Source organism: Oncorhynchus clarkii, chromosome 11 (assembly GCF_045791955.1).
Source record: "Oncorhynchus clarkii lewisi isolate Uvic-CL-2024 chromosome 11, UVic_Ocla_1.0, whole genome shotgun sequence".
In the NCBI taxonomy this organism is placed as follows: Eukaryota; Metazoa; Chordata; class Actinopteri; order Salmoniformes; family Salmonidae; genus Oncorhynchus; species Oncorhynchus clarkii.
In genome coordinates, this window is record NC_092157.1 from 33402508 (window position 1) to 33424930 (window position 22423).

The window sequence follows — 22423 nt, forward strand, 5'->3', positions numbered from 1 at the left end:
ACTTGTGTAGGTAGAAAAGCTAGTTTGGTGTAGCTAGCCTTGTGAGTTACACAGGCTAGGTTAAGCCTTGCAGCGATAGCTAGTCCTTTGTGTGGTAAACTAGCCTTGCAGCTAGCTAGCCAAGTTAGCTAAAGCCTTGCGCCTAGGGCTAACCAAGTCTCGATAGCTAGCCGTGTGGCACTAGCTAAATGGAGACTGACGACTGACTAAATGGAGACTGACTCAATACTATCGACAGGAGCTGAAGTTCAATGTTCGGCAGCATTAACCTCTAAACATCAGTAGGAAGCCAGGAATCTAGCCATGCTGAGGAATGCTTTTATGAACGCAGTCACTTCCGCAAGGAAGAGAGGTGAGAATGACCAGAAGGTGAGCGAGTGGCTCCCTTTATGGAGGAGAGGTGCTCACCTCATTTGTCACTCGACCTGTGCGATTGGATATTTTGACACATCGATACGAGTATTAGAAGTAGAAAAACAATGATTGTCAAAATTGCTCAAACTCAGGAAATTTGTTTGGGAATCATCAAATCATCAAATTTACAACGACAATAAGGACGAACTCAGTGAAAACCGGTAAAGTGAGTTCAAATAAAGTTTATTCAACATTCTGAATTGTTAAGCGACTGTTTGGAATCTATTTGTTCGTGATGAATGTGAAGGCATGTCAACACTCTAAGCTTAGAGTTAACTCAAGCTCTAGCTATCCATCACCAAGAGAACAATGTCCATTCTTACAGAAAATAACATTAATCAGTATCAAAATTATTTACATGCAAAACAATTCACTTTGGGTAAATCTTCAACAGGAGTCGTTTCTGTCCTAATATGGACACCGTACCCTCTGTTAATTGTCTAAGTTATTACAGAAGACAGGATTCACAAAACCAGTTTGTGAAGCCATCGTGCTGTCCTTCCCCATCGGTTGGCATACAGTCTCGCAGAAGTCAGGTTTACGGTTGGGCTCCTTGGTCAAATAGCTGGAGGTGTCATCTGGGTAAAAGCATGCAGCGATCAAACGGATACAGTTCAGGACAGTTGCCGCAAGCATAAGGAAGCCTGTGTGGTTGGGACAAGAAATACATAGTCAAGTGTACTGTAAGTGTTACGTAACTGTTATTCATCAGATTATACAAAATTGTCTACAGGATTTTTCTGGTATTCAATTATGACTGGCCTACAGCGTTAGCTTAGCACTGTTCCAATTACAGTATCTATAATGTGCCTATAAAATCATGTTATAATTGGCCAGCATCTGCCTACACTAAAATTGATCTGTTACAGAAAGTGGGTGTGTGGTTGGTACTACTCCAGCATATGTTCATTTCATAGAGCTGTACTAGAGAGCTCATCTCCTATTTTGTGCATAGTCTATACAGGTTCAAAGACAAGGTTAGTGATTTACTGCCGCCTGATTATACATTTACATTTGAGTCATTTAGCAGATGCTCTTATCCAGAGCGACTTAGGGAATGTTTGCTCAGGAGTATAATTCCTGCTGACCCGGATGGAATTCTGTGATCTTCCTTAACCCATAGCAAGTCCCACCGAGTTGACTACTTCAAAATGGTGACAGCCCTCAATGGCACTGCACATGATAAAACAGGCTGTGGGCTAAGTGTGCCCTCTATCCAACTCTATGTTCTTACCACAGTAGACTGTGTTAGGAGCAAGGTCATGGACACGATAGCTTCTGGTGAACATGGCTCCCAGGCCCACAATCAACACAGGGTAGACAGTAAACGTGTAGCGGATGTACTTGGAGAATATGAAGCTCTCAAAGACAAACCTGTTAGGAAATAGCATTGTTTTAAAAACTGAATTAAACCCCAGCTTCCTAGTATAGTGTACCGATTTAGTCAGTACGGTGTCCATATTAGGACAGCCTCAGTCTCAGCAGGAGAGACTGTCCTAATATGGATGCCACAATTATCATTTTTCCATTCAATCAATGATTACGATGTATATGTATGGGTCCATCATTATTTCATTATCAGTTATTACCAGATGAGCATCCCCAGGAGAAGTAGAGTGAGCACCATTGAGCTGACCAGAGGATCAGGTAGCCCAGCCTGGTACCTCACAACTCCCAGACTGACCAGGGCCTCCAGGAGAGTCCACCAGCCAAATACAGCCAGTCCGTTCTGGGTCTGTCCCACACAACACCAACACATCAACACACAGTTAGACCAGAGGGACCATGATAAAAGACATATGAAACAGACATATTAAAACAAGACTTAGTATTTATTGGTAAAGGATCTGTTTTTAGAATGTGTATTGGTGCGTTTAGATTTGTGATGTGGCCCTGGTTGGCCTTATTTTTAGTGGAGGCTCTAATGCCTTGTGAATATGGGTTAGGGGGATGTAGGTGCGCTGAGGAAGGGCATTGGGTGACCATAATGGCTTGGCTCCGCTGCCTTCCTGGTGCACGGCTTAGCGGATGGATGCGAGTGTGTGAGGTTTTGTGAATGGTGAACTTCCCTTAAGGGAAGTCGGAGGTGATACTTTTGGTGTGTTCAAGACAACTGGGAACTCTGAAAAATACGAGGTCAAATCATGACGTCAGTGATCTTCAGGTTGGAAAGGCTGAGCTCTCGTGAGTCGGAGCTCTCGGGTTGGAAATCCAAGTTGAATGACCGCTCAAAACTATTTTTTCCGAGTTGTTTTGAATGCGGTATAAGAGGGCATTCTGGCACCGAGCTTCATGGCTGCCTACGTTGTTGCTCGTAGATGGGCCAAGTTCAGTCTGCAGCTCATCTATACTTGCATCTCATCTATATTGCACCAATCATATTAAAGTATTCAGAAATGTTAACTTCTCTAGGGTAGGGGGCAGCATTCGGAATTTTGGATGAAAAGCATGCCCAAATTAAACTGCCTGCTACTCGGACCCGGAAGATATGATATGCATATAACTGATAGATTTGGATAGAAAACACTCTAACGTTTCCAAAACTGTTAAAATAGTGTCTGTGAGTAAAACAGAACTGATTTGGCAGGCCAAAACCTGAGAAAAATCCATTCAGGAAGTCGTTGTTTTTTTGGTTTTGTAGTTTTTTATTCAATGCCATTACAGTATCCATTGACTTATGACTCACATTGCAGTTCCTATGCCTTCCACTAGATGTCAACAGTCTTTAGAAATAGTTTCAGGCTTGTATTCTGAAAAATGAGGGAGTAAGACCAGTTGGAATGAGTGGACCCTGCCGTGTCACAGAGCTTTTTCATACGCGCGACAGAGAGAGTGCCTTTCTTGTTTACCTTTTCTATTGACGACGTTATTGTCCGGTTTAAATATTATCGATTATTTAGGATAAAACTTACCTGAGGGTTGAATATAAACATCGTTTGACATGTTTCTATGAACTTTACGAATACAATTTGGATTTTTTTGTCTGCCTGTTTTGACTGCGTTTGAGCCTGTGGATTACTGAAGGAAACGCGCAAACAAACTGAGGTTTTTGGATATAAATAGACTTTATCAAACAAAAGGAACATTTATTGAATAAATGAATGTCTTCTGAGTGCAAACATATGAAGATCATCAAAGGTAGGGATTCATTTTATCTCTATTTCTGACTTGTGTAATTCTTCTACTTGGCTGGTTACTGTTTGTAATGATTTGTCTGCTGGGCTATGTTCTCAAATAATTGTAAGGTATGCTTTGCCGTAAAGCATTTTTTAAATCTGACAGCGTGGTTGGATTCAGAAGAAGTTAATCTTTAAACCTATTTAAAATATGCTTTGTTTTCTGAATTTTTATAATGAGTATTCCTGTATTTGAATTTGGCTCTCTGCAATCTCACTGGATGTTGGCCAGGTGGGACGCTAGCATCCCACATACCCTAGAGAGGTTTTAAGAGAAATGTAAATTAGGCCTATGTATTTATTTTTAATGTGACCGATATAATTTAGTGTGATGTTCGTGCGGTATGTTTGTCCAAGTTCATGTGTTTCAGAATGGTGTTTTGGCGCATAATGACGGTCCCCTTGGCAAACATACTGGCAATGGTGTGATGATGAGGCGCTCTGAAACGTCAAAGAAAATATGTCTCCGTCCCATTATATGACTGCATGGTCCTCCAGTATTTATTTGATTTAAGTATTGGTTTGCAATATTTTGCCTTTCAAAGTGTGCTTTTTGCCTATTTGGTCAATACATGTATTCTTCATTTAGATGTCTTTTTGCATTTTTTCTTTACCTTCGTTTTTGATGTGCCTTGTCTTATTTTTTGTTTTTTTTTGTCTTGAAATGTAGGGACACATTTAAAAACTTTGGGGGGGGGGGATAAATATGCAACAGGCATGAGCTCTTGAATGCAGCCTCATAAACTGTTAGAGTAGGTGTTCCTTATTGTTCATTAACTACGTGGCCTCTAGTATAAATGATTGGCTGTCATTTCAATCATGGGATCCCCTTGCCCTGTGTTGATTGACATGCACTGGAAGGATGGGAGTGGTGGTGTTTTTAAAATTCAAAGTAAGTCAACTTATTATTATGGTAATGTCCTATTCCATATGCACAAAAAGCACATTTCTCTCAAATTTGGTGCACATATTTGATTAAATCCCTGTTAGTGAGCATTTGTCCTTTGCCAAGATAATCCAATTGATAAAATAATATTTAAATTTGAGAATAAATATTTTTTAAATGTATAATGTTTGTAAATTATATCATACATAGGACTGGTGGAGTTATGTCACACACACAGCTAACATACATATTCTGAAATGTTTGCTCTACTGAAAATTACAACCAACTACTTGCAGCATTACCGCAAAAATTTAAGAGGCAAGTGGAAGGGGGAGAAAGAGACTTCTCTGTCAGCCCTGCATTAAAGATCAATATTGGTTAAACAAAATTTGGATGAATAAAAAACTATGTCAGTTCAATTTAAGTACCAACAAATTGACAGCTGTGCCATATAGATTGCAAAATAGTTGGGAGGAGATTTTTGGTTTATGGACTGATACACAAAACAACGCTGGATTCAAAACTTTGAGTTTTTCAATTTCAATTAATATACACAATTATTGGCTAAATAACAAGATAACTAATATAAAATATACTGTGTCTGTAAAATGTATATACTGTAGGAGCGTTTGTGAAATAGCACAGGTGAAAAATATATGGCAAATAGAAATCCACACTGGATGGTCTTCAGAGATAGATGGGAGGGGTTGAGTGTAGATGAAGGATAGGACTAAAAACAAATCAAAGATAACTATTGTAAAATATACTGTGTCTGTAAAATGTACAGTACCTGTCAAAAGTTTGGACATACTTTCTCATTCAAGGTTTTTTTTCTTTATTTTTCACTATTTCCTACATTGTAGAATAATAGTGAAGATATCAAAACTATGAAATAACACATATGGAATTTGAAAGAAATCAAAATAGATTTATATGTGAGATTCTTTAAAGTAGTCTCCTTTTGTCTTGATGACAGCTTTGCACACAATTTGCATTCTCTCAACCTGCTTCATGAGGTATTCACCTGGAATGCACAGGCGTGCCTTGTTAAAAGGTTAAAAAAAGTTATTTCCTTCTTAATGCATTTGAGTCAGTCAGTTGTGTTGTGACAAGGCAGGGGTGGTATACATAAGATAGCCCTATTTGGTAAAAGATCAAGTCCATATTATGGCAACAACAGCTCAAATAAGCAAAGGGAAAGGACAGTCCATCATGAAGGTCAGTCAATTCGGAAAATGTCAAGAACTTTGAAAGTTTCATCAAGTGCAGTCGCAAAAACCATCAAGCACGATGATGAAACTGGCTCTCATGAGGTCCGCCACAAGAATGCAAGACCCAGAGTTACCTCTGCTGCAGAGGATACGTTCCTTAGAGTTACCAGCCTCAGAATTGCAGTCCAAATAAATGCTTCACAGAGTTCAAGTAACAGACACATCTCAACATCAACTGTTCAAAGGAGACTGAGTGAATCAGGCATTCATGGTCTAATTGCTGCAAAGAAACCACTCCTAAAGGACATCAATAATAAGAAGAGTCTTGCTTGGGCCAAGAAACACGAGCAATGGACAGTAGACCAGTGGAAATCTGTCCTTTGCACTGATGAGTCCAAATGTGAGATTTTTGGTTCCAACTGCCTGTCTTTGTGAGATGCAGAGTAGGTGAACGGATGATCTTTTGTTAGGTTACAGCCTTATTCTAAAACATATTAATTAGATACACACAATACCCCATAATGACAAAAGCGAAAACAGGTTTTTAGAAATGTTTGCAAATGTATTCAAAATAAAAAAACAGTAATACCTTATTTACATAATTATTCAGGCCCTTTGCTATGAGACTTGAGCTCAGGTGCATCCTGTTTCCGTTGATCATCCTTGAGATGTTTCTACAACTTGATTGGAGAACACCTGTGTTAAATTCAATTGATTGGTCATGATTTGGAAAGGCACACACCTGTCTATATAAGATCCCACAGTTGACAGTGCATGTCAGAGCAAAAACTAAGCCATGAGGTCAAAGGAATTGTCGATAGAGTTCCAAAACAGGATTGTGTTGAGGCACAGATCTGGGGAAGGGTGTCAAAAAATGTCTGCAGCATTGAAGGTCCCCAAGAACACAGTGGCCTCAATCATTCTTAAATGGAAGAAGTTTGGAACCACAAAGACTCTTCCTATAACTGGCAGCCCAGCCAAACTTAGCAATCGGGGAGAAGGGCCTTGGTAAGGGAGGTGACCAGACGGAAGCCACTCCTCTGTTAAAGGTAGATGACAGCCCACATGGAGTTTGTCAAAAGCCGACATGGAGTTTGTCAAAAAGGACCCTGACCATCAGAAACAAGATTGAACCCTTTGGCCTTAATTCCAAGTGTCACGTCTGGAGGAAACCTGGCACCATCCCTATGGTGAAGAATGAAGAATGGTGGTGGCAGCATCATGCTGTGGGGATGTTTTTCAGGGACTGGGAGACTAGTCAGGATGGAGGGAAATATGTGCAGAGAGATCCTTGAATGAAACCTGCTCGAGAGCGCACAGGACCTCAGACTGGGGCGAAGGTTCACCTTCCAACAGGACAATGATCCAAAGCACACAGCCTAGACAACTCATGAGTGGCTTCGGGACAAGTCTCTGAATGTCCTTGAGTGGCCCAGTCAGAGCCCTGACTTGAACTTGATCGAAACATCTCTGGAGAGACCTGAAAATACCCAAGGTGCTTCAACAAAGTACTGAGAAAAGGGTCTGAATATTTGTGATATTCAATTTTTTTGCAAATGTTTGCTTTGTCATTATGGGGTATTGTTTGTAGATTGATGAGGATAAAAAAATATATATTTTTTTTAGAAAGCTGTAACGTAACAAAATGTGGAAACAGTCAAGGGTTCTGAATACATTCTGAATGCACTCTATATCCAACTGGGCACACACTGTTTGAATCAACATTGTTTTCACATCACTTCAATGTAATTTCAATTAAACTGCGTTAAACCAACATGGAATAGACATTGAAATGACGTCTATGCCCAGTGGGATAGTGCTACATGATTTTATCTTAGGTCATTGCTGCAAATGATGCCAAGAAAACCTTAATGATCTCTAATGACTACTAAGACATATGAATCCGACATATTAAAACAAGACATACAGTACCAAGGTTAATAAAGTACTATCTTATCTTAAGGTTAGTGAGGTCATTGCTGCAAATGATCTCAAGAAAACATCTATTATGACCTGTAAGCGTAACTGTGCTGCTTGCGACTTCCTTAAGAGCACTAAGCACTTGTATTTTTTGCAAACAAGAAATGCTAGCACTTAGGCTGCATGGGTGGTGGTATTTCAAGCTAAAGAGTAAGTTTAACCAATTCAACTTGGTTACATACAGGTTTTTTTTTTGCCCTGAAGCTCATTGGCTGACAGCAGCATGATAAAACAAGCAACTGTGCTACATCTTGACATCATTGTGTAGAAAAGATCTTGAATTCACCAGATAGCGGGTCCACCAGGGTTCTTTAGGGTTATTGATGGCCAGCCAGGTTCTGTGATTGTGCAGGTTTCGGTAGGACACATACAGCATTTGGAAGCTGTGAATTGGCATAACCCATTTAAAAAACAGGGATGGTAGAAGGTCACTGTAAAAACACAAAAGACGTTCCATATTTAGTATTGCCTTTCTTGGTTCTGCACATAGGCCCACTGTATTTATTTTGTCATATTTTAAAATACCAAAATGTGTATCTTAAAGGGGAAGTTTATATTTTAAGGTCCAATGCAGCTGTTTTTATCTCAATATCAAATCATTTCTGGGTGACAATAGAGTACCTTACTGTGATTGTTTTCAATTAAAATTGTCATCAAAATATCTATTTTTCAAGCAAGAATGTTGCTAAGACTGTCTGGGAGTGGTCTGAGTGGGAGGGGAAACTGAAAAATGGCTGTTATTGGCAGAGACATTTGGAACTCGCTTTCTTATTGGTCTGTTATCTAATTTACCACCTGTGTGATGTCACCAGGCAGGCCAAATCTCCATCCCAGATAAACAGACTAAAATTTCAGGTGGTCTTTTCAAACAGCTCTTAAACCAAAAGGGCATTATCATAATTTAAACAATTTCACAGTATTATTCAAACCTTATAGTGTAGAAAAACAGTTGAAGTTGGAAATGTACATACACCTTAGACAAATACATTTAAACTCAGTTTTTCACATTTCCTGACATTTAACCCTAGTAAACATTCCCTGTCTTAGGTCAGTTAGGATCACCACTTTATTTTAAGAATGTGAAATGGTAAAAGAATGTGAAATAGTAAAAATAATGATTTATTTCAGCTTTTAATTCTTTCATCACATTCCCAGTGGGTCAGAAGTTTACATACACTCAATTAGTATTTGGTATATTGGCCTTTAAATTGTTTAACTTGGTTCAAATGTTTCGGGTAGCCTTCCACAAGCTTCCCACAATAAGTTGGGTGAATTTTGGCCCATTCCTCCTGACAGAGCTGGTGTAACTGAGTCAAGGTTTGTAGGCCTCCTTGCCCGCACACGCTTTTTCAGTTCTGCCCACAAATTGTCTGTAAAATTGAAGTCAGGGCTTTGTGATGGCCACTCCAATACCTTGACTTTGTTAAGCTATTTTGTCACAACTTTGGAAGTATGCTTGGGGTTATTGTCCATTTGGAAGACCCATTTGCGACCAAGCTTTAACTTCCTGACTGATGTCTTAAGATGTTGCTTCAATGTATCCACGTAATTTTCTGTCTTCATGATGCCATCTATTTTGTGAAGTGCGCCAGTCCCTCCTGCAGCAAAGCACCCCTACAACATGATGCTGCCACCCCCGTTCTTCACGGTTGGGATGGTGTTCTTCGGCTTGCAAGCCTCCCCCTTTTTCCTCCAAACATAACGATGGTCCTTTTGGCCAAACAGTTCTATTTTTGTTTCATCAGAGCAGAGGACATTTTTCCAAAAAGTATGATCTTTGTACATGTGTGCAGTTGCAAACCGTAGTCTGGCTTGTTTATGGCGGTTTTGGAGCAGTGGCTTCTTTGTTGCTGAATGGCCTTTCAGGTTATGTCGATATAGAACTCATTTTACTATGGATATAGACACTTTTGTACCTGTGTCCTACCGCATCTTCACAAGGTCCTTTGCTGTTGTTCTGGGATTGATTTGCACTTCTCGCACCAAAGTACATTCATCTCTAGGAGACAGAACTCGTCTCGTTCCTGAGCAGTACGACGGCTGCGTGGTCCCATGGTGTTTATACTTGCGTACTATTGTTTGTACAGATGAACGTGGTACCTTCAGACGTTTGGAAATTGCTCCCAAAGATGAACCAGACTTGTGGAGGTCTACAATTTTGTTCCTGAGGTCTTGGCTGATTTCTATTGATTTTCCCATGATGTCAAGCAAAGAGACACTGAGTTTGAAGGTAGGCCTTGAAATACATCCACAGGTACACCTCCAATTGACTCAAATGAGGTCAATAACCCCATCAGATGCTTCTAAAGCCATGACATCATTTTCTGGAATTTTCCAAGCTGTTTAAAGGCACAGTCAACTTAGTGTATGTAAACTTCTGACCCACTGGATTTGTGATACAGTGAATCATAAGTGAAATAATCTGTCTGTAAACGATTGTTGGAAAAATTACTTGTGCCATGCACAAAGTAGATGTCCTAACCGATTTGCCAAAATTATAGTTTGTTAACAAGACATTTGTGGGGTCGATTTTTAATGACTCCAACCTAAGTGTATATACACTTCCAACTTCAACTGGAAAACCCAGGAAATCACATTTTTGACTGCATTGGGCCTTTAAAACGGTTAGATTGTTCCTCACTCTGAAAGTAGTCTAGCTGCAGTTTGTAGTTGGATTTTAAATAACAGTAAACCATGGGTTAGAGTTTATCCTGGCCCATAGACTACTTTCAGGATGAGAAATCATCTAACGTTATATTTGTAAAACTTCCCCTTTAAATGCAACAAGCGCCAAACTACTTACTGCCTGTCCCAGAGAAACAGCCAGGTGATCTTTGCCACGTTGATCATAGTCCAGATCAGATAGAATGACGGAGGGTGAATCTCAGGGTTGCAGGAGACTGGACCAAACACATTCCTTTCAGGCAGAGAACATCAATCACAACTGAGTGATATAAATGTACAGCCTCATCATTTAATTGTCATCATTTAGGCATTCAGTTAACCTTTGGAAGAGTAGTGAGTGAGTGAGTGAGTGAGTGAGTGAGTGAGTGAGTGAGTGAGTGATACCTCTGGAACACAGTAAAAAGAGAGTGTATGAGCCAAGCACTGCTCCATAGCCGGAGCATGATCCAGGTGTTGTCTGCCCAGCAGTCCATGGTCACCTCCAGAGGAAAGGACTCAGAGACATTATCCAATGTGGTCATAAACAGACCTAGGGAGTAAAGCCATTGCATGTTCGGTAAAAGGACCCTGTAGAGAGCAATAGTAATGGCGTTTTTTTGTAGGCATTGTAGGCATTTTGTAGCCATGTAGACTCCATGGCTCATTGGCCAAAGTCTAAAGGGAAAACATGTTTTTGTTGTTAAGTTTTTAGATAAACGCAGAAAATAAGGTCTATGGTAAACACCGGCTTAGGAGACCCTATATGTTTTGCTCTATGAGATAATCTTCATCAGCTAACATCTTTTTGTGTGATTGTTTCTTACATTTTCGCAAACAGAACAAGCACATAAAGACTTCAGAACTCATAAAAGTCATGTTAACTGACTGATAATAGAACAAAACATATACGATCTCCTAAACCTATGTTAACCTCAGGCCTTATTTTCGGCGTTTGTCCCAAAACCCCATACTTGCCCCATTAATTTCCTCCATAGGAATGGCTAAACGAACCAGAGGTAACTCATTTCTGTTTTTTTGGACTATAAACTAGCAAGCTCTACAATCCACATACTACAGTGTCCATATTAGGACAGCCTCCTGCTAAGATTGAGGGTGTCCTAATATGGACACCATACAGTTACTGTGTCCAACAGTAAGTATAGAGTTGCAATGTAATAAGCTATGTGAAGATGAAGCTGTATTGTGAATAACAAGCCAGCTTATCCTATTGGCAATGGAGATACTTTAGTGTTTGCCTCCCATCATAGGAAATAGATTCACAGCATGCACGAGAATGGTGTCCATATCAGGACAGCCTCAGACTGAAACAAGTCCTGCTGACACAGTCCTAATATGGACACTGTATAACAGTGAGATGGAGAATACATCAGTATGAGCAGTAACATCAAAGACAGTACAGTATGAAGATGTGCAGAATCTGCTTCTCCGATAGAAATCCCTGATCACACTTCTGGGTGATGTCATGGCGGTGTTAGCAAGAATAGCCCATGCATAGAAACACTTCCCCCGAGTCTAAAGATTGTGTTGCGTAGAACAGCGCATGTGCAGACCGTCAAATGAGAGTCACTCCTTCGATATAAAGTTGTTTTTGACAAAAATGAAAACGTGTCAGTTTTTCACTTTCACAAGGTTCTTGTAATAACCTGTTCAGCTAGTTAAGACATTGGCTCGAATACAGTGCCTTGCGAAAGTATTCGGCCCCCTTGAACTTTGCGACCTTTTGCCACATTTCAGGCTTCAAACATAAAGATATAAAACTGTATTTTTTTGTGAAGAATCAACAACAAGTGGGACACAATCATGAAGTGGAACGACATTTATTGGATATTTCAAACTTTTTTAACAAATCAAAAACTGAAAAATTGGGCGTGCAAAATTATTCAGCCCCTTTACTTTCAGTGCAGCAAACTCTCTCCAGAAGTTCAGTGAGGATCTCTGAATGATCCAATGTTGACCTAAATGACTAATGAGGATAAATACAATCCACCTGTGTGTAATCAAGTCTCCGTATAAATGCACCTGCACTGTGATAGTCTCAGAGGTCCGTTAAAAGCGCAGAGAGCATCATGAAGAACAAGGAACACACCAGGCAGGTCCGAGATACTGTTGTGAAGAAGTTTAAAGCCGGATTTGGATACAAAAAGATTTCCCAAGCTTTAAACATCCCAAGGAGCACTGTGCAAGCGATAATATTGAAATGGAAGGAGTATCAGACCACTGCAAATCTACCAAGACCTGGCCGTCCCTCTAAACTTTCAGCTCATACAAGGAGAAGACTGATCAGAGATGCAGCCAAAAGGCCCATGATCACTCTAGATGAACTGCAGAGATCTACAGCTGAGGTGGGAGACTCTGTCCATAGGACAACAATCAGTCGTATATTGCACAAATCTGGCCTTTATGGAAGAGTGGCAAGAAGAAAGCTATTTCTTAAAGATATCCATAAAATGTGTCGTTTAAAGTTTGCCACAAGCCACCTGGGAGACACACCAAACATGTGGAAGAAGGTGCTCTGGTCAGATGAAACCAAAATTGAACTTTTTGGCAACAATGCAAAACGTTATGTTTGGCGTAAAAGCAACACAGCTGAACACACCATCCCCACTGTCAAACATGGTGGTGGCAGCATCATGGTTTGGGCCTGCTTTTCTTCAGCAGGGACAGGGAAGATGGTTACAATTGATGGGAAGATGGATGGAGCCAAATACAGGACCATTCTGGAAGAAAACCTGATGGAGTCTGCAAAAGACCTGAGACTGGGACGGAGATTTGTCTTCCAACAAGACAATGATCCAAAACATAAAGCAAAATCTACAATGGAATGGTTCAAAAATAAACATATCCAGGTGTTAGAATGGTCAAGTCAAAGTCCAGACCTGAATCCAATCGAGAATCTGTGGAAAGAACTGAAAACTGCTGTTCACAAATGCTCTCCATCCAACCTCACTGAGCTCGAGCTGTTTTGCAAGGAGGAATGGGAAAAAATGTCAGTCTCTCGATGTGCAAAACTGATAGAGACATACCCCAAGCGACTTACAGCTGTAATCGCAGCAAAAGGTGGCGCTACAAAGTATTCCCTTAAGGGGGCTGAATAATTTTGCACGCCCAATTTTTCAGTTTTGGATTTGTTAAAAAAGTTTGAAATATCCAATAAATGTCGTTCCACTTCATGATTGTGTCCCACTTGTTGTTGATTCTTCACAAAAAAATACAGTTTTATAATGTTTGAGGCCTGAAATGTTTATGTTTGAGGCCTGAAATGTGGCAAAAGGTCGCAAAGTTCAAGGGGACCGAATACTTTCGCAAGGCACTGTATATATTTTTTATTTTTAGATTCTAAAATTCTAAATTCTTTAGAATTTGAGAAAATTAACAACTAAGGACACATTTTCCCTTCTCCCATTGGCTTTCCAAACCCCAAACCCCGGTCTGGTCTGTTGAGACTCCTTCGCAACGCATTCCCGGATGTATCATGATGTTGTGTCTCTGGGTTTGAAAACTCTGTGGTAACATTACCTCCAGCTTACAAAGTTTCCTTTTCAGAAGTGTCTGCAAAGTGTCGTTTATCAACTCATCTGCTTATGTAATGCGGTTGGTGACACGCAGATTAGGAGTTAAAAAACACAATCATTGGCCTCTCGTCAGTGCTGGGCTGTAAAACGATGACATTTAAAACGTGTGTCGGGCCAAAGGTCCATCATTACATAAAGTCATTCCACTGTGGAAACATTGGTGTATGACACGTTGTTCTAACTTATCTTCTCAAAGGGATCCTTTGGGTGACATACTGCATGTGCATTTGGAACATCCCTGCAGGAGATATCCTTTACAGGTCATATTGGGTCAAATAGTCATTCATTACGACCGACAGTGACAAAGTTATCGTATATACAGGGGGGTCCGAAATTACTGGCAGCCTTGATAAAGATGAGCAATAATGACTGTGTAAAATGTTGTTTCATAAGTAGTATTTTTTTCCCCTAAAAAAAAAAGAAGGTAGAGGTCAAAATGATTGTCACGCCTAAATATTCATATTAAAAAAAGTAGTCAAAAGTTTAGTATTTGATCCCATGTTCCTAGGACGCAATGACCACATCAAGCGCTTGACTCTAAAATCTTGACTCTACAAACGGTGGCATTCTAATCATAGCATTGCACTCAGGATACATCCACTAGCCACTGTACTCATTTATCCAGATTGTCTGCTGAACCAAAGTCCCTGATGCCCTCACAGTAGTGCACTGTAGTACAGAGATAGACCAGGTGTCTGGTAGATTTCACTCACCGCCAGAGTTGGTCCCTGATGCTAGAACATGGAAGGTCTCGGAAGCCACCTGGCTAAACATGGCCAGAGCGATACACACACCGTGTAGGACCACATGGTGATGATGTCGCTCCATACTGCCCTGGCCATACGGAGACACACGGGAGCGGTACATCCTCCCTGTCAAGCGATCAACTGTAGAACGCTCGCCTCACACACCAACACTCTTTTATAAACACACACTATCTTGGATCTGGTGCATTGGACTTTGGATGATGGCACTGTTTCAGTCAGTGTATCATGGTTTACTGTGTTTGTGTGTGTGTGGTTATTTTTCCCCATGGAGTCTAACCAATGGGTGCTCCTACTACTGCACAGTGGCACACGGTTGTATTTTGCTATTGTTAAATCACAATAGCATTTACAGACAAGTGCGTTGGTAAGTATAACAATACACTTTATTTCTATAGCTTCATTCATACATAAATGCAGTCCAAATTGTTGTACAGTATAGCACCTAAAACAAAACGTCAAAACACAAAGGTAGATCAGATCCTGGTATAAAAACAATATGGTGGCAGTTAAAGGTTAACTAAATACATTTAAAAAAAGAACACAATCACATTAATGCCATTGAATTAGTATTGCGGTCATGAGAGAATGCCGGTCCATAGTTTTATCACACACAGTCATTGATATGATTTCGAAAAAGACATTAGCATGGCCAATGGTTATGAGCTCAATCTGTACGGTACAAAGGCACTACTAGCCTAAATCATCACCTACATGTCTTGCTGAAGCAAAGCCTTATGAATCCAACACAGGGAGAGTTTGATCACGTCTCAGCCATTAAACGTTTAGGAAAACAACATTCAAACAAGGGGGCACGTGAATCTCCGCAGCGGCTCTCTTCTTCCTACATAAAGATGAGTTTCTGTGTTCTGGCGATGTCCACTGGAGACATGAGCTCCTCTTCTCCGTAAAACGGTTTGTTGTTGTGCTTCCATAACACCATGACAATGCGTACAATGAATATGACACTAGTTATGGCCAATATGACAGCTGGAAAAGAGATGAGGCATCAAGTATATTAGCTAAAAGCGCCACGGGAGAGTCACTGCCTTGACTACAGACAGTGAGACAAGAATAACATTGACACTAGTCTAGTAGTGAAGATGGTGTGAACATTGCCAATTGCACATACGTATACTCAGTTCTCATTATACTTACGTACAGTAAATATAACATAATCAAATCTTATCACTCGGCCATCTGCTACTAATGCATGTGTACGTACGGTGGTGTCTGTATTAGGACAGGCTGTGTTATGTTATCTTCCTCTAGGTGTCAGTTTAGGAGTCAGTCGGGACGTAGGGCCTACCAGACATGATGTCTATGTGGGTACCGGGCGTGGCTGGATTGGCCACACTCGCGGCCAACACCAGGATCACCACAGGGTACACTGTGAGGATGTAGCGCACGTGCTTATCCAGGTACCAGTTCTCTATGACAAACCTGAGAGAGTTATAAGGAGGAAAAAAATATACATCAACAGTGCATCAATTCCCATGCTTTAAAAAAAAAAGGTGCGAGAAGGAAAGGTTTCTGGCGATTGTATGGTGGCCCAAAGGGGCAAATTAGCTTTTAAAATGTAGTGACAGCATGCGCACAACGCAGGCACTTGCTTTGTGTGCATACGCTGTCACTACATTTTAAACAAAATGATTTGCAGGCAGTTGCTTTGTGTGCACGAGCTGTCCACACAATTTTTAGAAGCTACTTTAGCCGCTTAGGGCAACTGAATCATTATCTTGTCAGGCCACTGTCATAGTTTGTGTATATTAAGTAAATCCGCTGTTCATGAATTTGCAATGGAACATTTCCTGGCAAAGCTCACAAATGTGTGGTATTTTGAATCAACGTCACTGAATTAAGAGGTTAGATCAAATGTAGGATCAAAGTCTCACCATCCTATGAGTCCCAATTGGAGCAGCACTAGTACCATTATGGCAGCATCTGTCTTGGGTATTGGGGTTTGATGGTCTAAAACAACGGTCAAGTGTAAAAAGGTAGCCACAGCCCACCATGTTGCATACAAAGCCACTCCGTTTTGCACCTGTAAAAGAGTTAACAAATACGGTGCCCATATTAGGACAGCTCCAGTCCTACTGAAACCGAGGCTTCATAATATGGACACCATAAACAGACAACACATGTCTGTAACCAAAACGTAACTGTCCGGCACACTTGTGGTTTGTGTACACAATACAATGTTCTTGGAGAATAGTAGAAAAAAAAAGTTTTTGTACCAGTATTCGAATGAGCCAGAGATCATTGTTGTGATATTTATGGAGCCACGCTCCATAGACGACCAGTCCGTAGCAGGAGAACATGATAATCACGCAGTTGGAGATGGCCTGTAATGCTGTGATCAGCAGCGTTGGCACCATCTTTCTATGACAAACACAGAATCTAGAAAACGTAATCTGTCTTGAGAAAGACTATACAAGTGATTTCCTTGCCACCAATTCAATGTCGAAACTCGAAAACAACTCAAAACGTGTTAAAAGTTGCATACAATTGCACAGCAAACAACACATAATATGATCACTTACTCTTTGTCGTACAGAAATAACCATGCCATATTCAAAATGCTATTCACGATCCAGGACAAGTAGAATCCGTAGGGCAGGACAGCAGGAGTGGTGTACATCCATGTATATGCTTCCCTAAGGGACAGGAACATCATCATGATAATTAACAACAACAAAATCACCATCACCATCAGCCTCATCATAATCAAAAACATCATCATGGCCAGATCTAGGCCTGGGAATTTTGGAAAAGTTACCGTAATTCTGCAACCCTAGCCAGGACAGTAAAAATCACTCTTTCTGCACTTTAATCATTTTTTTTGTTTTTTTGTCTCAACTAAGTTAGATTGCCAATAAACACAGGCCAGTTAGCCTGGATGTCTCCTTATGGAATTGTCATGTTTGACAAGACAATGAGAGACAATGATTCGGGCAATATAGCAGGAACAGATCTGGGACCAGGCTAATGTCCAGTGCAAAGTTGATTTCATTCCAGCCAGGGTTTGGCTTGGAAAATAACCAACAATGTCGGAAGGAACAATGTTTACATGATTGTTGTAGTGTCAGCGAGAGTCTAGCTTTAATGGACAGTATCGTACCTTCTACGGAGATTGTGTATCAGATAGATGAACATGCCGATCAACCAGACGTTAAGGACGTCCCATAGAAAGAGTACCCATCTATCCGGGGTTAGGTGCGTTGTGGACTTGCTCAGCACATACTGTGTGGTTTGCATAAACGCACCTGCATGTTCAAACACACAGGTTACAAAACATTTCATCGGATGCAAAAGAAAAAGTATGTGTGTTTCAAACAGACGTCATTGACTTGAAGTGGACTTTAAGAATTCACCTGTCCAGGGCCCAAATAGAGCCAATATGTTGAATGTCAGTGCAATTAGATAGCTGATTAGGGCCAGAAACATCAGCAAAACACGGACTGAAATGCACTCTCCCATGTTCAGGATCTAGGGACAGAAGTACAAACCTAATTTCAGTACTGACATTTCAATACATTTCAATACGGTCATTTTAGTAGTAATTTCAGTCAGAAGTCACATGTCATTTTAGTCAGTCACACCCTCATTTCACTATGTCAAAAACATTTGATTTCTGTGTTCTACCCCGGTGCACCACATTAGGCTGTTTGTTTCGCTCAACAATGTTTCTCAGATGGCCCCTATTCAACATTATCCCAGTACAACAATGCATGTATTGTTCCTAAAAAATTCTGGCAATTGTTTCTAAATGACACTGTAATAAGACTGATGAACAGTATGTGAAATAGAATATCTTACCTTAGGATGGCGGCCCTGAAATACTGTTTAGCCCTTCTAGGATAGACCTTCTCGGATATTCTGTGGTGAAAAAAAGTAATCAACAGATGGTTCCCAGTTGCTCCCACACAGGAGAGTAGGTGGACACATTAGGTTCACACTCTTGAGGATGGTCTGTCTGCTACTGGTGCTATCTCCACAGATAATATATAGATCTGCCCATGGACGGAGAAAGATATGGGTGGAAGTAGCAGAGACTCCTCCTCTATCTCCATTCACAAGCCCACATGAAGTCATATCCGAAGGACAATCCGCACCATTGTGCGTCGGGAACAAGTCGTGTCATTGTTGTAGTAATGTCAACCCTTACCTAACGTCGGATAGGCCACGGCATAGGAACATTGTGGAACAAAACAATCTCCCTTCTGTTGTAATAGCGACGTAGGTCACCTCAATGTTATGTCCCTAAATAAAAGAGGAGACTGTACCTCACTCAAGACGTCTTAACAATCTACATGGATGATGTATTTCATGGGGCCACAAGGTGTCAGATCTGTTCTATTATTTTTTATAACAGCATGTGACATATAGCCTTATACCACACAGTGTCACCATTGCGTTACATTACACCAGTAGGCATACCGTGCATTTAGTGTTACCATGGGAATTTCTGCGATCCGTTAATTCTTCCGCCAGACAGCATCGCCTGCAGCTCAGTTGCTGTTGACATGTGTACTGCTTTTAAAACACCACTGAGCTCTTAAGAAAAGATCCTCCCAAACCCAATGGCAACACTGGCAATCACTGGGCAAGGTTTCATCTTACATCTCAGGCATGTTTTCTAATGAAAGTGACTCTCCGCTACAGAGGATGTCCTAATATGGACGCCGTAGGGTTAAGACATTGTGTACACTCTTAAAAATAAAGGTGTAATTTGGAGACAAAAAGGTTCTTGAGAGCGATGCAATAAGGGAACCATTTTGGGGTCTCTGAAGATCCATAAATAGGATAGTTCTTTAGTTATGAAGAATTATGAAGAACCATAGATGCCACGTCAAGAACCCCACATTTAACTCAAAGGTTCTTTATCAGGCAAGTTGTCTAAGGAACCTTAAGAGCTGGGGAAGAACCATTTAAGAACCTTTATTTTTTCCCAGTGTACTGAAGGGTAATTGAGACTAGTCATTTGATCCTTGTATTTCTGTTCTGGGGATGAGGGAGCGGGCACCGTGGCACCGCTTGGTTGGTGTTCCACCTCCCGACAGAGCCCTCGACCCAGAGAGCCTACTGTGCCAGATATTGCCCCGTGGTGTAGGGCGTTTCAAATGCTCTGCATAATTAATGAAGCACTCCCCAGGGTATTAAGCACTTATGAGCTCACGCACACTGTCTCACACACACACACACACACACACACACACACACACACACACACACACACACACACACACACACACACACACACACACACACACACACACACACACACACACACACACACACACACACACACACACACACACACACACACACACACACACAGTTAAGCTACTGGCCTATGATACTAGGAGTAGAGGATTGGAAGCCATGCCAATCAGAGTGATACGGATTATTTAAAGTTCCATTGGTCATAGTACACTGAAGTGTCTACTGGGCCCTAGTTTGCTCTTAAAAATCTTTTGTACTTTTTCAGGCAGAAGAGAGGATATTTGTCTTTTAAATCTACCTCATGGAAAAATATGTGGTTTTGGAACACTTCACATGAAGCTTCACATGAGGATATTTTTTTACACAAAATTTCACTGCAAACAAGAATGAGTTGTTAGGATGAACCCAGAACTTCACACAGTGTTATCAACATACATATTTGACACATATTATTACATTGTATATGTTTATTTACACATGAACAAATGATTTTTCAACATGTTCCTCAGCAGGGATTTGAAGTCAAAACCTCTTGGTTCACGGCATTCTGATTCTGATGAGCTGGAATTTTCACTTGAAAACAAGAGAGACACGTAAGGCCGTCGGTTCACGTATGAAACCACATGTTGACATGTGTTACATTTTAGAGTTCACATGTTAACGCCACCTTTTCACGTGTGAGGAGAATAACATGTTTTCACCTCCATGTGTGAATTGCAGGTTCCCATGTGAAAAACTGTCATGTGAAAATCTAACTCTCACAGGTGGAGTAGCCTTTTCACATGTGGAAAAACAATTGAATTGAATTAGCAGTTTGACATGTGAAAAACATCACCTCATGTGTAGTTCCGCGGTCTCACATGTTGACATTTTGCATCTCCATGTTGTCACATTCAATTCATGTTTTCAAATGTGCTCAAATGTTTTTACTTGTAATCTCATGTTGCTTTTAGATGTCACGTTATCACATTAACTTCACATAAGATCACATGTGAAATGCATGTGAAAAACTGCATATTTCGTCTCAATCAGAAATTACCTTGTGCGCAACGGACCTTCCGCCATACTTTGACAATAAGGTTGAATCCAGCTCTATTGCATACACGCCATCTTTCATCACCCATATGATGATGGATACAGGTCACATCAACTCCATCACTACACACCACTATCACTTGGACTGATCTGTGACTCAAGCACTTTTAACTATGTCTGTACTTCATCGAAGGCAAAGGCCACTGAAGTCAACTAAATCATTAACCAACATACAGTTGAAGTCGGAAGTTTACATACACCTTAGCCAAATGCATTTTACTCAGTTTTTCACAATTCCTGACATTTAATCCTAGTAAAAAACACCTGTCTTAGGTCAGTTAGGATCAACACCTTTTTTAAGAATGTGAAATGTTAGAATAATAGTAGAGAGAATTATTTATTTCATCTTCTATTTCTTTCATCATATTCCCAGTGGGTTAGAATTTTACATACACTTAATTCGTATTTGGTAGCATTGCCTTTACATTGTTTAACTTGGGTCAAATATTTTAGTTAGCCTTCCACCAGCTTCCCACAATAAGTTGAGTGAGTTTTGGCCCATTACTCCTGGCAGAGCTGGTGTAACTAAGTCATGTTTTTAGGCCTCCTTGCCCGCACACGTTTTTTCAGTTCTGCCCACAATTTTTCTATACGATTGAAGTCAGGGCTTTGTGATGGCCACTCCAATACCTTGACTTTGTTGTCCTGAAGCCATTTTGCCACAACTTTAGAAGTATGCCTGGCGTCATTGTCCATTTGCTAGACCCATGTGCGACCAAGCTTTAACTTCTGATGACTTGAGATGTTGCTTCAATATATCCACATAATTGTCCTCCCTCATGATGCCATCTATTTTGTGAAGTGCACCAGTCCCTCCTGCAGCAAAGCACCCCCACAACATGATGCCTCCACCCCCGTGCTTCACGGTTGGGATGGTGTTCTTCGGCTTGCAAGCATCCCCCTTTGTCCTCCAAACATAACGATGGTCATTATGGCCAAACAGTTAAATTTTAGTTTCATCAGACTAGAGGACATTTCTTCAAAAAGTACAATCTTTGTCCCCATGTGCAGTTGCAAACCGTAGTCTGGCTTGTTTATGGCGGTTTTGGAGCAGTGGTTTCTTCCTTGCTGAGCGGCCTTTCAAGTTATTTTGGTATAGGGTTTATTTTACTGTGGATAGATACTTTTGTACCTGTTTCCTCCAGCATCTTCACAAGGTCATTTGCTGTTGTTCTGGGATTGATTTGCACTTTTCGCACCAAAGTATGTTCATCTCTAGGAGATGGAACGCATCTCCTTCCTGAGCGGTATGACCGCTGCGTGGTCCCATGGTGTTTATACTTGCATACTATTGTTTGGACAGATGAACGTGGTACCTTCAGGCATTTGGAAATTGCTCCCATGGATAAACCAGACTTGTGGAGGTCTACAATTTGTTTCTGAGGTCTTGGCTGATTTCTTTTCATTTCCCCAT

At 40.7% G+C, this 22423-nt stretch overlaps 2 protein-coding genes across 3 annotated transcripts; both read right to left on the reverse strand.

The window, feature by feature from the left end:
• Positions 1–578: 578 nt before the first annotated feature.
• LOC139420715 (uncharacterized) lies at positions 579–14816 on the reverse strand. The gene is made up of 7 exons (XM_071170946.1): positions 14638–14816; positions 10737–10881; positions 10471–10584; positions 7954–8098; positions 2004–2149; positions 1649–1788; positions 579–1058 (listed from the first exon to the last, which is right to left on the reverse strand). Exons 1-7 carry the CDS (start codon positions 14789–14791, stop codon positions 847–849), a joined length of 1056 nt encoding a protein of 351 aa, XP_071027047.1. The 5' UTR covers positions 14792–14816; the 3' UTR covers positions 579–846.
• A 239-nt stretch (positions 14817–15055) lies between these two features.
• On the reverse strand, positions 15056–18706 carry LOC139420716 (uncharacterized). Of its 2 annotated transcripts, none has more exons than XM_071170948.1 (8): positions 18508–18706; positions 18063–18177; positions 17810–17954; positions 17232–17345; positions 16926–17070; positions 16584–16732; positions 15998–16131; positions 15056–15678 (listed from the first exon to the last, which is right to left on the reverse strand). In XM_071170948.1, exons 2-8 carry the CDS (start codon positions 18166–18168, stop codon positions 15533–15535), a joined length of 939 nt encoding a protein of 312 aa, XP_071027049.1. In that variant the 5' UTR covers positions 18169–18177; positions 18508–18706; the 3' UTR covers positions 15056–15532. The 2 variants fall into 2 exon arrangements, with proteins under 2 accessions (XP_071027049.1, XP_071027048.1); XM_071170947.1 differs by having other exon boundaries at positions 16926–17088.
• Between the last annotated feature and the right edge of the window lie 3717 nt (positions 18707–22423).

What these genes read in the sequence shown, in the direction of transcription:
- LOC139420715 (XM_071170946.1), bottom strand. Translation starts at nt 14,791, where the DNA reads ATGTACCGCTCCCGTGTGTCTCCGTATGGCCAGGGCAGTATGGAGCGA. An exon ending in CTCCTGGGGATGCTCATCTG is followed by an intron (nt 1,789 to 2,003) that starts GTAATAACTGAT and finishes ATTTCCTAACAG; the next exon opens with GTTTGTCTTTGAGAGCTTCA. An exon ending in TCCTAACACAGTCTACTGTG is followed by an intron (nt 1,059 to 1,648) that starts GTAAGAACATAG and finishes CCAACCACACAG; the next exon opens with GCTTCCTTATGCTTGCGGCA.
- LOC139420716 (XM_071170947.1), bottom strand. Translation starts at nt 18,168, where the DNA reads ATGGGAGAGTGCATTTCAGTCCGTGTTTTGCTGATGTTTCTGGCCCTA. An exon ending in TCTGGCTCATTCGAATACTG is followed by an intron (nt 16,733 to 16,925) that starts GTACAAAAACTT and finishes ACTCTTTTACAG; the next exon opens with GTGCAAAACGGAGTGGCTTT. An exon ending in CAATTGGGACTCATAGGATG is followed by an intron (nt 16,132 to 16,583) that starts GTGAGACTTTGA and finishes TAACTCTCTCAG; the next exon opens with GTTTGTCATAGAGAACTGGT.